Genomic DNA, 14,621 nt, shown 5'->3' on the forward strand with positions numbered 1-14,621 from the left:
AATGGGTTGCATAAACATTTCTTTTTATTTGTACAGATTGTTGCTGTTTTACCAGTTGAACGAGTTAAAAAAGTGCTGAGAGTTGAGATTCGAGCAAGTAAAGGTCAAAGTAATGCTTAAAAGTTATTATGTAGCTTATTTCGTGGTTTTCTCGAATTTAAGTATTTATATTTATCTTCAATATTAATGAAGTTACAGTCAACTTCCGGTTAAGAATGTCAACGCCAATTTTAACATATTTGTAATCGTCGTGAAAAATCCTTTAAAATGAGTACAAACACGACATATTTATCTTCAATATTAATGAAGTTATGGTCAACTTCCGGTTAAGAATGTCAACGACGTTTCAAACCGGAAGTGATTGTATCTCCATTAATATCAAAGTTAAATATGTCGAGTTTGGACTCATTTTAAATGATTTTTTATGAAGTTGACAAATATGTCAAAATTAATAGTTGAAAATTCGAACTTGAACATAACCTTCAACTACTGCGAAACGTCAAATTGATATCTCGAATTTATTGATTTTACTTTTTAAAAAGAAGTTTTGCACTTTATTATAATTTTGTTGTTATTTGGTTTATTAAGATTTTTAAATTTAGATATGATGCATTAATATTTAAAAAAAAAACCTTAAAAATAATCACTATTTACATAATGAGATTTCTCGATTGACGTCATCGGTATAATGGGTTGCATAAACATTTCTTTTTTTATTTGTACAGATTGTTGCTGTTTAACCAGTTTTACCATACTCTATTATCTCTGTAGCAGTTGAATGAGTTAAGAAGATGCTGAGAGTTGAGATTCGAGCAAGCAAAGGTCAAAGTAATGCTTAAAAGTTATTATGTAGCTTATTTCATAGTTTTCTCGAATTTAAGTAGTGTTTTTAGTGTGTTTAAGTAACGTAACCTCAAAATATTTTTAAATATCGTGAAGTGAACCAATAAAAAGAATTGTTTATGGATTAAAACAACGTGGTAGTTTCTAAATAAGGTAATAAGAATTGTTTTTTAACAATTTATTAAAAAGAAATGACCAAAAATGAAAACTTTCCCCATTTTGATAGAACACTTTCTTGGAAATTTTCGTCGTCATCATCTCAACAAAAACCCGTTTTATTAACCAAATTAACATCTTTGTTATTCTCTTTTATTTGTGACCTCTAAAAGACACTGATAACTTTACAATGGCGTTAAAATTCGATACATTTATGTAAACATATGTAAAAAAATATTTACGCCTTACTATAAATACTCTTTGATAGCAGTTTTCCTGTTGCGATAGCAAAAATTAAACGCAACAATATATTTGATTTAATTGTTGCGTTTTTAAACAGATAATTTAATCCGTTTCTTTAAGGTTAGATTTTTTAAAAACGTCATTTTGACGTTTAATTCTATTTTTGAGGTTAAAATTGAATAAACATTAAAAATACTTACTTTTCGCCAAGGAATTCGGTTCTTGGAAGCACAAATAAATGTTTTATGTAAAAACAAGGTTGGGTTTTATCTTTATCTTATCAATAATTGATAAATTCTTGATATAAAACAGAATTAAAATGGAAAACATTTGAGGGTTTAATTCGAAGAATTTTGGAAAAACCCAAAGGTGTTTATGCTTCGAATTCCTAACGGTTTTATGCTAAAAACTTATTTTAGAAACCGATACACGTTGAATTGACTGCGTGATCGGAAATTTTAAATATTTATACAAAGTATTATTTGAAATGACATTTAATGAAAACAGTGTTACCATATCTGTTAATTTTTAAAACGAAAATATCACTTAACATAAGTTTACTATTTTTTTGTATAATTTAAAACCGAATTGTTTTTAGTTCTAGGTCTAGTGTTAGTTCTAGTTTTGTTTCAATACAAGTATACAACGCTGTATAACATCTAAAACTAGACCTAACACAAGACACACAACTTATCATGTATCATTTTGAAGCAAATACTTTAAGCTTTAATTTGAATTAGTAGATGATTCTTTTAACATAACACAAAACAATTAATCTTCATTTAGACGAAAGTTTAAATTTTACATTTAAATGTTATTTTTGACATTTTGCTCACCCCCATCTAGCGTCAATTTTTTAATTTTCTTCTAAAAAAACTTCGATTCAATAAATTATATTGATTGAAAATAAAAGGAAAGGAAATTAATCTTTGTTTAGGAGAAAATTTCAAATTTTTACATTTAATTTTATTTAAATCTTAAAAAAAAAAAGTCCTTTTTTACACTAACGCCATCTAGCGTTAATCACCTACGTTAAATCATATTTGACATATTTTAAAACCGTCGATTTACTTCTTGTTAATATTATCGAGTTTTATTAAAAAAATAAGTTCAAATGAACCAAAAAAAAATTAAAATACGTTTTTGGACTCCCAAAGTATGTGTTTAAAGTGAGTAAAATGAGTAAAACCTTTATTTTTATATCCGAGAGATAATTTTTGATAAGAAAGTTACTCATTCGTGATAAACACACCTAACTAACAACATTATTAATTTTAATCATATTAATTCATATTTATCGTTATGTTTTAGTGATATACAATAAGAACATGTTATCGTCCAAGTTTTTCATGTTAATATTGTTCTTAAAACTTGCATCTGGTGTAGAAGAAGCAAAAAATTCTTGTGATAAATGTTACTGTGGAAATTGGAACGAATTAAACGTAGAAAAGAAGATTATATGTCCAGATTACTACGATCCCTTGGTTGAAATCAGTTATAAGCCGCCCGAAAAGCTGCGAATACAATGCTACAATAATTTAACAAACATCGATGAGCTTGAGTTTAATTTTGGTGAAGTTTCTTACGTTGAAATTGAAGACTGTCTATTAAAGAATCGTTTAAACATTTTTGAGAAATGGAATTTAACGAATGTGAAAAATTTAATGATGAAAAGAACTTATTATGTGAACTCAAACAATGTGCTTCGTAAGGATTTATTTGAAAAGACCAAAAAAGAAACGTTTGAAAACATTTATATACACTCTTGTGAATACGAAGCGATCGAAGAAGATGTTTTTGATGGATTTATCAACTTAATAACAATAAAAATAGAATTTAATTTTTTAAGAGAAGTTTTAAATATTTTTAAATACTCACCAAAGATAGAGAAGGTTTCGTTTCAAAGCAATCAAATTGATTCAATTCCAAACGGAATAAACGCCCCAAATTTAATTACTTTGCATTTAAACAATAACAAATTAAAAAATTTAAGCGAAAATTTCTTTTTAAATAGTCCAAATATAAGTTTATTGGAATTAAGTGCCAATCCCATTGGATATTTACCGGATAATCTTTTATTTAATCTAAAAAATTTAAAACGTATTAGCATTGGATTTGAAGGCGATGATATAAAATTAAATAATTTATTCCAAGAGAATCAGAAACTACTTACTGTCAAATTTCGTGGAGGAAATATCACTTTATCATCGAATTTATTTAAAAACTTAAATAACTTGGAAAGCCTTTTTATATACAATTCGAAATTAAAAGAATTACCAAAAGATTTATTTAAAAACACAACCAACATTAATTCAATCACAATTAGAGAAGCCGGTTTAACAACACTCCCAAATGGAATATTCTCCGATTTAAATCGTTTAAAATCGCTTGATCTATCTTCAAATAAGCTCACCGAGTGGAAATACGAATATTACGCGAGAAAATTACCAAAATTGGAAACATTAAACTTGGATAACAACGAATTGAAAATAATTGGACAATCCTCTTTTATGAATTTGCCCGAATTACAAACACTTCAAATGAATTCTAATAAAATAACGAGTTTGTTACGCGAAGCTTTTGATATCAACAATAAATTAGTAAAATTAGAACTTAACAACAACAATTTATCGGAAGATGAAGATAGTTTTAATTATTTACGAAGTATGGAAACTTTAAAAATTAATAACAATAGTTTCAGCGAATTTCCTGATGTAAACAGTCATGTACAACTTAAAATGATGGAAATGAAGTATAATAAACTTAGACGATTTGATGTAAGTAAATTTAATTATTTAAACATAACCTCAAATTGTAACATAACCTCAAATTGTGACATAACCTAAAATAGTGACATAACCTATAATAAATTCATCTTTATTTTCCTTTATAATTTAATTGAACCGCGTTATGCATCACTTGACTAAGTTAAATGAACAATGTTGAGAAAAATGAGTAATCGAATAATCGTCAAAATACGAATGTTTATGTAAATACAGAGGTATTTAATTAGATATATATGTATATAAATCCTTAAATACAGATACTTATTTACACTGTTTATTTATACATGATTTTGACACACAAATGTCATCATGTAAAGTTAAACGTCATTTTGACGTTTAAATTTACAACACATTTCCCTAAAATGGTACCAACCTAAATTTTTGGATATCTTTTGATGAATGTTGAATATTTCTTGTCGATTTTTTTAATAACTGTTTTTATTTATATATATCTCGCTACTTTTAGTATTTCAGTAACGTTCTTTACATTAAATTGACTGATCTTGGAGGTTTTTGCGATTTAGGTTTTTAACGATGTAGGAATTGTCAAATTGACGTTTAAAAGTCAAATATGTAATTGTGAATTTTATTATTTACTTTTATGTATTAAATCTATTAAGTCTGAAGACGCACGGCTAAACCCGATACTTTCTAGTTATAGGTCTAGAGGAAATGATTCAAAAGAGGCGTTACTGATAAAAAAAAAGTGCGCAAAAGTGCAGTACTTACCGAAAAATCACTATAAAGTTGCGAATTGCCCGATTCGAAATCTCTTGTGTCTTATTAACTTAATAATTTTTATATGATATTGAAAATAGCATCTTTTATCTTCAATTTGTGATATAAATCGTTTCTTAACTTCTTTAAATAAAGTCAATGAAGTTTTCTTAAATTTTGACGTTTCGAACATAACCTAATTCCACTTAATTCCTTTTAAAGAACTTTTTTTACAAAATTTTTATCATTAACACGGCAATTTTTATATCATACCTTAAAATATCGTCCGTCATCTTCAATTTGTGATATAAATCGTTTCTTAACTTCAATAAATAAACTCAATGAGATTTGTTATAATTTTAACGTTTTCGAACGTATCCTAATTCAACTTAATTCCTTCTATACAAATTTTTATTATTAACTTAATAATTTTTATATGATATTGAAAATAGCATCTTTTATCTTCAATTTGTGATATAAATCGTTTCTTAACTCCTTTAAATAAAGTCAATGAAGTTTTCTTAAATTTTGACGTTTCGAACATAACCTAATTCCACTTAATTCCTTTTAAAGAACTTTTTTTACAAAATTATTATCATTACCACGGCAATTTTTATATCATACCTTAAAATATCGTCTGTCATCTTCAATTTGTGATATAAATCGTTTCTTAACTTCAATAAATAAACTCAATGAGATTTGTTATAATTTTAACGTTTTCGAACGTATCCTAATTCAACTTAATTCCTTCTATACAAATTTTTATTATTAACTTAATAATTTTTGTATGATATTGAAAATAGCATCTTTTATCTTCAATTTGTGATATAAATCGTTTCTTAACTTCTTTAAATAAAGTCAATGAAGTTTTCTTAAATTTTGACGTTTCGAACATAACCTAATTCCACTTAATTCCTTTTAAAGAACTTTTTTTACAAAATTTTTATCATTAACACGGCAATTTTTATATCATACCTTAAAATATCGTCTGTCATGTTCAATTTGTGATATAAATCGCTTCTTAACTTCAATAAATAAACTCAATGAGATTTGTTATAATTTTGACGTTTTCGAACGTATCCTAATTCAACTTAATTCCTTCTGTACAAATTTTTATTATTAACTTAATAATTTTTATATGATATTGAAAATAGCATCTTTTATCTGCAATTTGTGATATAAATCGTTTCTTAACTCCTTTAAATAAAGTCAATGAAGTTTTCTTAAATTTTGACGTTTCGAACATAACCTAATTCCACTTAATTCCTTTTAAAGAACTTTTTTTACAAAAATTTTATCATTACCACGGCAATTTTTATATCATACCTTAAAATATCGTCTGTCATCTTCAATTTGTGATATAAATCGTTTCTTAACTTCAATAAATAAACTCAATGAGATTTGTTATAATTTTAACGTTTTCGAACGTATCCTAATTCAACTTAATTCCTTCTATACAAATTTTTATTATTAACTTAATAATTTTTGTATGATATTGAAAATAGCATCTTTTATCTGCAATTTGTGATATAAATCGTTTCTTACCTCCAATAAATTAACTCAGCGAGTTTTTTTTTAATTTTGACGTTTACGAGCGTATCCTAATTCAACTTAATTCTTTTTAAAGTCTTTTCTGCAGAAATTTTTATTATAAACTCAACAATTTTTATATGATATTCAAAATAGCATCTTTTATCTTCAATTTGTAACATAAATCATTTCATAACTCCAATAAATAATGTCAATGAGGTTTTTTTAAATTCTGACGTTTTCGAACGTATCCTAATTTAACTTAATTCCTTTCAAAGAACTTTTTTTACAAATTTTTATCATTAACATGGCAATTTTTATATCATACCTTAAAATATCGTCTTTTATCTTCAATTTGTGATATAAATAGTTTCTTAATTCCAATAAATTTACTCAACGAGATTTTTTTTAATTTTGATGTTTTCGAACGTAACCTAATTCTAACACTTTTTAAATTTGACACAATATGTAACATAGTGATATCTTATGCTAAGTGTCGTATTTAAGTCGCTTCTTAGACGTATGATGCAAATCGGACTTGAAATCGTATAACTTTATCCTTTAAAACAAATAGTATTTTAGGTCTTTCGGTATTCCGCATTTTTTCTAAGAGAAGTTACACGATAAAATGTCGCTTAGTCAAGTGATGTATAACGCGGTCCAATTTATTATTAACTTATTAATTATTATTCTTAAATTTTCAGCTTTTATCAATATTGGCACTACGAAAAGTAGATTTAACCGGTAACTTAATAAATAGACTCGATAATTTCATAATTTTCAACATGTCTACGTTAAATTACCCAAGATCTTACGAACGTGAATTAGTTTTAAATAAAAACCCGATTTGGTGCGATTGCAGCGTTTATAGTCTAATACAATGGATCAATAACGATAATCCTAAATTTAATATGATCATTGATGACTTAAAATGTTCGTATCCACAGAGATTGTCTTCTCGATTTGTAAAAGATATTACCATCCACGATTTAAATTGTAATCTACGATCAAAGACGACTCCACAATATAGTAATCGTTATGATTGCCCAGAAAATTGTACCTGCTTATTATATCCAAGTAATTCCACATTCAACATTGATTGTTCGAATTTGGGTCTTGAATCACAACCAAATTTGGGGTTATTAACCAATAAAAACATCGAAGGAGTTAATTACACAAATTTTTCAGTGGATTTAAGTCGAAATAAAATCCGTACTTTTGATGAAAATGAAGATTACGTGAATGTAACCCGTTTGGATTTATCAAGAAATAATTTGACGATTATTTCGTGGATTCCTAACGATTTAAAGGTTTGAAACTTTCTTGAGTTAATTAAAAAAATGATTTATTTAATATTTTAGGTTCTAAATTTGGAATCGAATAAATTGGAGAATTTTGATGATGACGTTTTGTTCCAATTAAAGAATATTTTATCATTAAAGTCTTTGAATTTAAATGAAAACCCATGGAATTGCGACTGTTCGTTAAATAATTTAACTTTAGCTACTCGAACGAGTTTCCAAAATATTGTAAGTCTCATTAAACATCTTATTAAACCAAGATAACCTCAATTTTTTTTTATTTTAGCTTAAAAATCCCGAAAATATTTTATGCAGCGATGGGCGATTATTAATTCAATTAACCGAATCCGAATTATGTCCCCAAATCGACGTTTTCACGATAATCTTAATATCAATAGCAGCATTCTTTGTTATAACAACGACAATCCTAACCATACTTTATTTCAAACATGAAACAACCATAAAAATTTGGTTATATTCAAACAATATCCTTTTAAAATACGTTTCTGAGCAAGACGCTGATAAGCAAAAAAAATACGACGCATTCGTTTCTTATTCGCATAAAGATGAATCATTTATACTCGAACATCTCATTCCTGAGCTTGAAGGGGGTCCTCAACCATACAAATTATGTTACCACGAACGCGATTGGGAAGTTGGCGAATTTATTAATCGACAAATAATCGATTCAGTTGCAAATTCACGTCGGACTATCATCGTGTTGTCCAAAAATTTCTTAGAAAGTTCTTGGGCTGCCGTTGAATTTCGTACGGCTCATACTCAAGCGATGAATGAAAAATTAAATCGATTAATTGTTATACTTTACGATGACGTAACTCCCGATGATGTTAAAGACGAGGAATTAAAGACTTATTTAAAAACGACAACTTACATTAAATGGGGTGATCCGTGGTTTTGGAAAAAATTAAAATACGCTATGCCTCATTGCACACCACCAAGTAAAAAACGAAAAGAACAAGATGATAAAATGAAACAGAAAGTTGAAAATGTTATGATTGCGATTGATGATAAGCTAGATTTAACGAACGGGGGCACAACGCCGAATACTCAAACGCCGCCGGCTTTATCTGTTGACCCTTTATTGCTAAAAAGTAATCCTTTACAGTTTAAAAGTGATAAAGTGGAGAAAAATCAAGTTTTATCTACTCATATTTGTTGAAAGAATGTGATTTTTTATTGTTTTATGTGATTTATAACCGAACAATTTTTTTTTAGGTTAGGTTTTTTTTTTTTACTTACGATTAATTATGAATAAAACAATCTTTAAGGAATTAAATGTACATAAAATTAACATTAGGTAATAATATAAGTCAATTACAAGGAAAGGAACAATATTTTATATATTATATTTTAAAGGTATTTTTCGAGAAGTTTATAACGAGTTTGAGTTTCTAAGAAACTTATTTTTATATAAAAACTATTTTTTAAGATAATAAATGTGCATAATGAATCTAATAAAGAGATCTATTTCAGTTATTTACTTGAAGATTAAACTTTTAATTCTAACCTTACTTTTTTGACGTATATTTTTAATTCTAACCTTACTCTTTTTGACGTGTATACATATTTTAATTAATTTCTGCAATTCTTTTTTATTTTTAACGTTTTTAGGGCCACTTCGAATCAATTAAAGAAACGTTAAAATTTTAAAGTGATTTTTCGGTATGTTCTACAGTTTTCTGCAATTTTTTTTATTTTTAACGTTTTTAGGGCCATTTCGAATCGATTTAAAAAAAGCGTCGATTTTTAAGCGACATGATGATTCTTATTTATTTGGCAAGTTGTGATTCTTGGGTGAAATAGGAAAAAAGTTAAATTAAAAATTTTTTTATTAACATAACCTCAAATTTTTCATCATAACAATAAATAGGTAAGAATAATTAACCCTTCGTTCGATTTTCCTTTGGTTTTAGGTACAAATCTACAAATAAATAGCGCGTCCAACAAGGTAAATCCCGCATAAATAAAAAACGCACTTTCCAGGCCAATTCCTTCTTCGATTGACAAAAAACTTTTTGTTATAGCAAACGCTAATAACCAACTCTAATCATTATTAAATGAACTAACTAAGATTTAGTTTGTTGCGGATTAATTTCAGCATGTAACATCAAAGGGATTGGAGCTAAACCTATTAATTCCAAAAGTGAGGTTAAGACATAATTTTTTTGACAGTTTATTGTTGACAACTGATGATCATTATGACCAACCTAAAAGTAATCAAATCGAATTAGCCATATTAAACGTTAATTTTATCAACTATTAAATAAATTAAGTAAATAATTTATTAATTACATTAAATTTATAATCAATAAATTAAAAAATAACATTAATTATAACACAAGTAAGTTTTAAATAAAAAACTGATTAAAAAAATAATTGTGGTTATGTTTACTTTTTTTAGGTTATTCTACAAAGGGAATTATCACAAAAAGTTATCGAAATATTAACAGACAAAGCTGAAAAGCTTTAAGATGGAAATAGTAAAAGCTTACCTTTATTAATAGACAATTATCTTTCTGATATGATTGGGTTACCAATTTATATTCCATGATTAGCTTCTGAAGTAAATTGGGGGCTTAAAAATCGACGAAATTTGCGTTTAATGCGAAAATGTATGGCAACATTGCTTGTGACGTCACATTAAAATTTTAAAGTGATTTTTTGGTATGTTCTACAGTTTTCTGTAATTTTTTTTTATTATTAACGTTTTTAGGTCCATTTCGAATCGATTTAAAAAAAAAGCGTCGATTTTTAAGCGACATGATGATTCTTATTTATTTGGCAAGTTGTGATTCTTGGGTGAAATAGGAAAAAAGTTGAATTAAAAATTTTTTATTAACAACCTCAAAATTTTCATCATAACAATAAATAGGTAAGAATAATTAACTCTTCGTTTGATTTTCCTTTAGTTTTAGGTACAAACCTACAAATAAATAGCGCGTCCAAGAAGGTAAATCCCGCATAAATAAAAAACGCACCTTCTCTGGCAATTCCTTCTTCGATTGGCAAAAAACTTTTTGTTATAGCAAACGTTAATAACCAACCCCAATAATTATTAAATGAACTAACTAAGATTTAGTTTGTTGCGGATTAATTTCAGCATTTAACATCAAAGGGATTGGAGCTAAACTTATTAATTCCAAAAGTGAGGTTAAGACATAATTTTTTTGACAGTTTATTGTTGACAACTGATGATCATTATGACCAACCTAAAAGTAATCAAATCGAATTAGCCATATTAAACGTTAATTTTATCAATTATTAAATAAATTAAGTAAATAATTTATTAATTACATTAAATTTATAATCAATAAATTAAAAAATAACATTAATTATAACACAAGTAAGTTTTAAATAAAAAACTGATTAAAAAAATAATTGAGGTTATGTTTACTTTTTTTTAGGTTATTCTACAAAGGGAATTATCACAAAAAGTTATCGAAATATTAACAGACAAAACTGAAAAGCTTTAAGATGGAAATAGTAAAAGCTTACCTTTATTAATAGACAATTATCTTTCTGATATTATTGGCTTACCAATTTATATTCCATGATTAGCTTCTGAAGTAAATTGGGGGCTTAAAAATCGACGAAATTAACGTTTAATGCGAAAATGTATGGCAACATTGCTTGTGACGTCACATTAAAATTTTAAAGTGATTTTTCGGTATGTTCTACAGTTTTCTGTAATTTTTTTTTATTATTAACGTTTTTAGGGCCACTTCGAATCGATTTAAAAAAAAGCGTCGATTTTTAAGCGACATGATGATTCTTATTTATTTGGCACGTTGTGATTCTTGGGTGAAATAAGAAAAAAGTTAAATTAAAAATTTTTTATTAACATAACCTCAAAATTTTCATCATAACAATAAATAGGTAAGAATAATTAACTCTTCGTTCGATTTTCCTTTAGTTTTAGGTACAAACCTACAAATAAATAGCGCGCCCAAGAAGGTAAATCCCGCATAAATAAAAAACGCACCTTCTCTGGCAATTCCTTCTTCGATTGGCAAAAAACTTTTTGTTATAGCAAACGTTAATAACCAACCCCAATAATTATTTAATGAACTAACTAAGATTTAGTTTGTTGCGGATTAATTTCAGCATTTAACATCAAAGGGATTGGAGCTAAACCTATTAATTCCAAAAGTGAGGTTAAGACATAATTTTTTTGACAGTTTATTGTTGACAACTCATGATCATTATGACCAACCTAAAAGTGATCAAATCGAATTAGCCATATTAAACGTTAATTTTATCAACTATTAAATAAATTAAGTAAATAATTTATTAATTACATTAAATTTATAATCAATAAATTAAAAAATAACATTAATTATAACACAAGTAAGTTTTAAATAAAAAACTGATTAAAAAAATAATTGAGGTTATGTTTACTTTTTTTAGGTTATTCTACAAAGGGAATTATCACAAAAAGTTATCGAAATATTAACAGACAAAACTGAAAAGCTTTAAGATGGAAATAGTAAAAGCTTACCTTTATTAATACACAATTATCTTTCTGATATGATTGGGTTACCAATTTATATTCCATGATTAGCTTCTGAAGTAAATTGGGGGCTTAAAAATCGACGAAATTAGCGTTTAATGCGAAAATGTATGGCAACATTGCTTGTGACGTCACATTAAAATTTTAAAGTGATTTTTTGGTATGTTTTACAGTTTTCTGTAATTTTTTTTTATTAACGTTTTTAGGGCCATTTCGAATCGATTTAAAAAAAACCGTCGATTTTTAAGCGACATGATGATTCTTATTTATTTGGCAAGTTGTGATTCTTGGGTGACATAAGAAAAAAGTTAAATTAAAATTTTTTTATTAACATAACCTCAAATTTTTCATCATAACAATAAATAGGTAAGAATAATTAACTCTTCGTTCGATTTTCCTTTAGTTTTAGGTACAAACCCTCTAATAAATAGCGCGCCCAAAAAGGTAAATCCCGTATAAATAAAAAACGCACTTTCCAGGCCAATTCCTTCTTCGATTAACAAAAAACTTTTTGTTATAGCAAACGCTAACAACCAACCCTAATCATTATTAAATGAACTAACTAAGATTTAGTTTGTTGCGGATTAATTTCAGCATGTAACATCAAAGGGATTGGAGCTAAACCTATTAATTCCAAAAGTGAGGTTAAGGCATAATTTTTTTGACAGTTTACTGTTGACAACTGATGATCATTATGACCAACCTAAAAGTGATCAAATCGAATTAGCCATATTAAACGTTAATTTTATCAATTATTAAATAAATTAAGTAAATAATTTATTAATTACATTAAATTTATAATCAATAAATTAAAAAATAACATTAATTATAACACAAGTAAGTTTTAAATAAAAAACTGATTAAAAAAATAATTGAGGTTATGTTTACTTTTTTTAGGTTATTCTACAAAGGGAATTATCACAAAAAGTTATCGAAATATTAACAGACAAAGCTGAAGAGCTTTAAGATGGAAATAGTAAAAGCTTACCTTTATTAATAGACAATTATCTTTCTGATGTGATTGGCTTACCAATTTATATTCCATGATTACCTTCTGAAGTAAATTGGGGGCTTAAAAATCGACGAAATTAGCGTTTAATGTGAAAATGTATGGCAACATTGCTTGTGACGTCACATTAAAATTTTAAAGTGATTTTTCAGTATGTTCTACAGTTTTCTGTATTTTTTTTTTATTTTTAACGTTTTTAGGGCCATTTCGAATCGATTTAAAAAAAGCGTCGATTTTTAAGCGACATGATGATTCTTATTTATTTGGCACATTGTGATTCTTGGGTGAAATAAGAAAAAAGTTAAATTAAAAATTTTTTATTAACATAACCTCAAAATTTTCATCATAACAATAAATAGGTAAGAATAATTAACTCTTCGTTCGATTTTCCTTTAGTTTTAGGTACAAACCTACAAATAAATAGCGCGCCCAAGAAGGTAAATCCCGCATAAATAAAAAACGCACCTTCTGTGACAAATCCTTCTTTGATTGACAAAAAACTTTTTGTTGTAGCAAACGCTAATAACCAACCCCAATAATTATTTAATGAAGTAACTAAGGTTTAGTTTATTGAGGATTAATTTAGGCATTTAATATCAAAGGAATTTGAGTTAAACCTTTTAATTCCAAAAGTGAGGTTAAGGCATAATTTTTTTGACAGTTTGTTGTTGACAACTTTGACAACTCACGGTCATTATGACCAATTTAAAACTGATCTAATCAATTAACATAATCTCAAATTTTTCATCAAATCAATAAATACATACATAGGTACAAATAATTAACGATTAATGAAACTCGCTTGAATCTCTTCGTTCGATTTTCCTTTTCAGACGCACGGCTAAACCCGAACATTTCTAGTTCTAGTGTTAGTTCTAGTTTTATACTAGCACTATCACTAGAACTAACACAAGACCTAGAACTAGAATCATTCGGGTTTAGCCGTCTTGAGAGACGTGCGGCTAAATCCGAATGTTTCTAGTTCTCGGTCTAGTGTTAGTTCTAGTATTACACTAGCACCAGTTCCTTTTCAATTCACGTATGGCAGTATTAAGATTAAACAACATGACAAGGGAAGTGTGTTTTTTACATAAACACATAACACACTAATAATTGCGACACAAAACAGTATGGGTAATTAATAAAATGTTTTTCTCCTCGTTTTAGTGAATAATTTCCAAAAAAATTTGCTTTTTATAACGTCATCACCATCAATATTTATAAACGTACAATAAAACCTCAATAACACAAACATATAATTTAGTTTGAGTAACATCAGTGATTTTTATTATTTATTAGAAACATAGTTTATTTACACTTCACTCAATAAAACACATTAAAAACATAGTTTATTTACACTTCACTCAACAGAACACATTAAAAACAATTCTATCTGACCATCTACATTCTCCAATAATATTTTGAAATTGTTTATTATTCCAATTATAAATCTCTTATCAATTTTCCAATAAAATTTATAGATGCAGCGCACAATTTTTAAAACA

The 14,621-nt window shown here is 26.9% G+C and overlaps 1 protein-coding gene and 2 long non-coding RNA genes across 3 annotated transcripts; 1 reads left to right on the forward strand and 2 right to left on the reverse strand.

Moving 5' to 3' along the window:
* Nucleotides 1-730: 730 nt before the first annotated feature.
* Nucleotides 731-9,083, forward strand: LOC111414475 (protein toll-like). Its single transcript, XM_023045833.2, has 5 exons — nucleotides 731-996; nucleotides 2,554-4,019; nucleotides 6,980-7,585; nucleotides 7,637-7,804; nucleotides 7,863-9,083. The coding sequence occupies exons 2-5, from the start codon at nucleotides 2,571-2,573 to the stop codon at nucleotides 8,754-8,756; spliced, it is 3,117 nt and encodes a 1,038-aa protein (XP_022901601.2). The 5' UTR covers nucleotides 731-996; nucleotides 2,554-2,570; the 3' UTR covers nucleotides 8,757-9,083.
* Nucleotides 9,084-9,408: 325 nt separating this feature from the next.
* LOC139429603 (uncharacterized) lies at nucleotides 9,409-11,166 on the reverse strand. The gene is made up of 3 exons (XR_011640164.1): nucleotides 11,093-11,166; nucleotides 10,090-10,806; nucleotides 9,409-9,804 (listed from the first exon to the last, which is right to left on the reverse strand). It is a non-coding gene; the product is annotated as an uncharacterized lncRNA (long non-coding RNA).
* A 1,249-nt stretch (nucleotides 11,167-12,415) lies between these two features.
* On the reverse strand, nucleotides 12,416-13,172 carry LOC139429605 (uncharacterized). Its single transcript, XR_011640167.1, has 2 exons — nucleotides 13,096-13,172; nucleotides 12,416-12,810 (listed from the first exon to the last, which is right to left on the reverse strand). It is a non-coding gene; the product is annotated as an uncharacterized lncRNA (long non-coding RNA).
* Between the last annotated feature and the right edge of the window lie 1,449 nt (nucleotides 13,173-14,621).

This window comes from Onthophagus taurus, chromosome 3, assembly GCF_036711975.1.
Source record: "Onthophagus taurus isolate NC chromosome 3, IU_Otau_3.0, whole genome shotgun sequence".
Taxonomy (NCBI): Eukaryota; Metazoa; Arthropoda; class Insecta; order Coleoptera; family Scarabaeidae; genus Onthophagus; species Onthophagus taurus.

Coding starts and splice junctions, on each gene's coding strand:
- LOC111414475 (XM_023045833.2), top strand. CDS start 2,571: ATGTTATCGTCCAAGTTTTTCATGTTAATATTGTTCTTAAAACTTGCA. Junction 4,020..6,979: donor ATAAACTTAGACGATTTGAT/GTAAGTAAATTT, acceptor TTAAATTTTCAG/CTTTTATCAATATTGGCACT. Junction 7,586..7,636: donor GGATTCCTAACGATTTAAAG/GTTTGAAACTTT, acceptor TTAATATTTTAG/GTTCTAAATTTGGAATCGAA.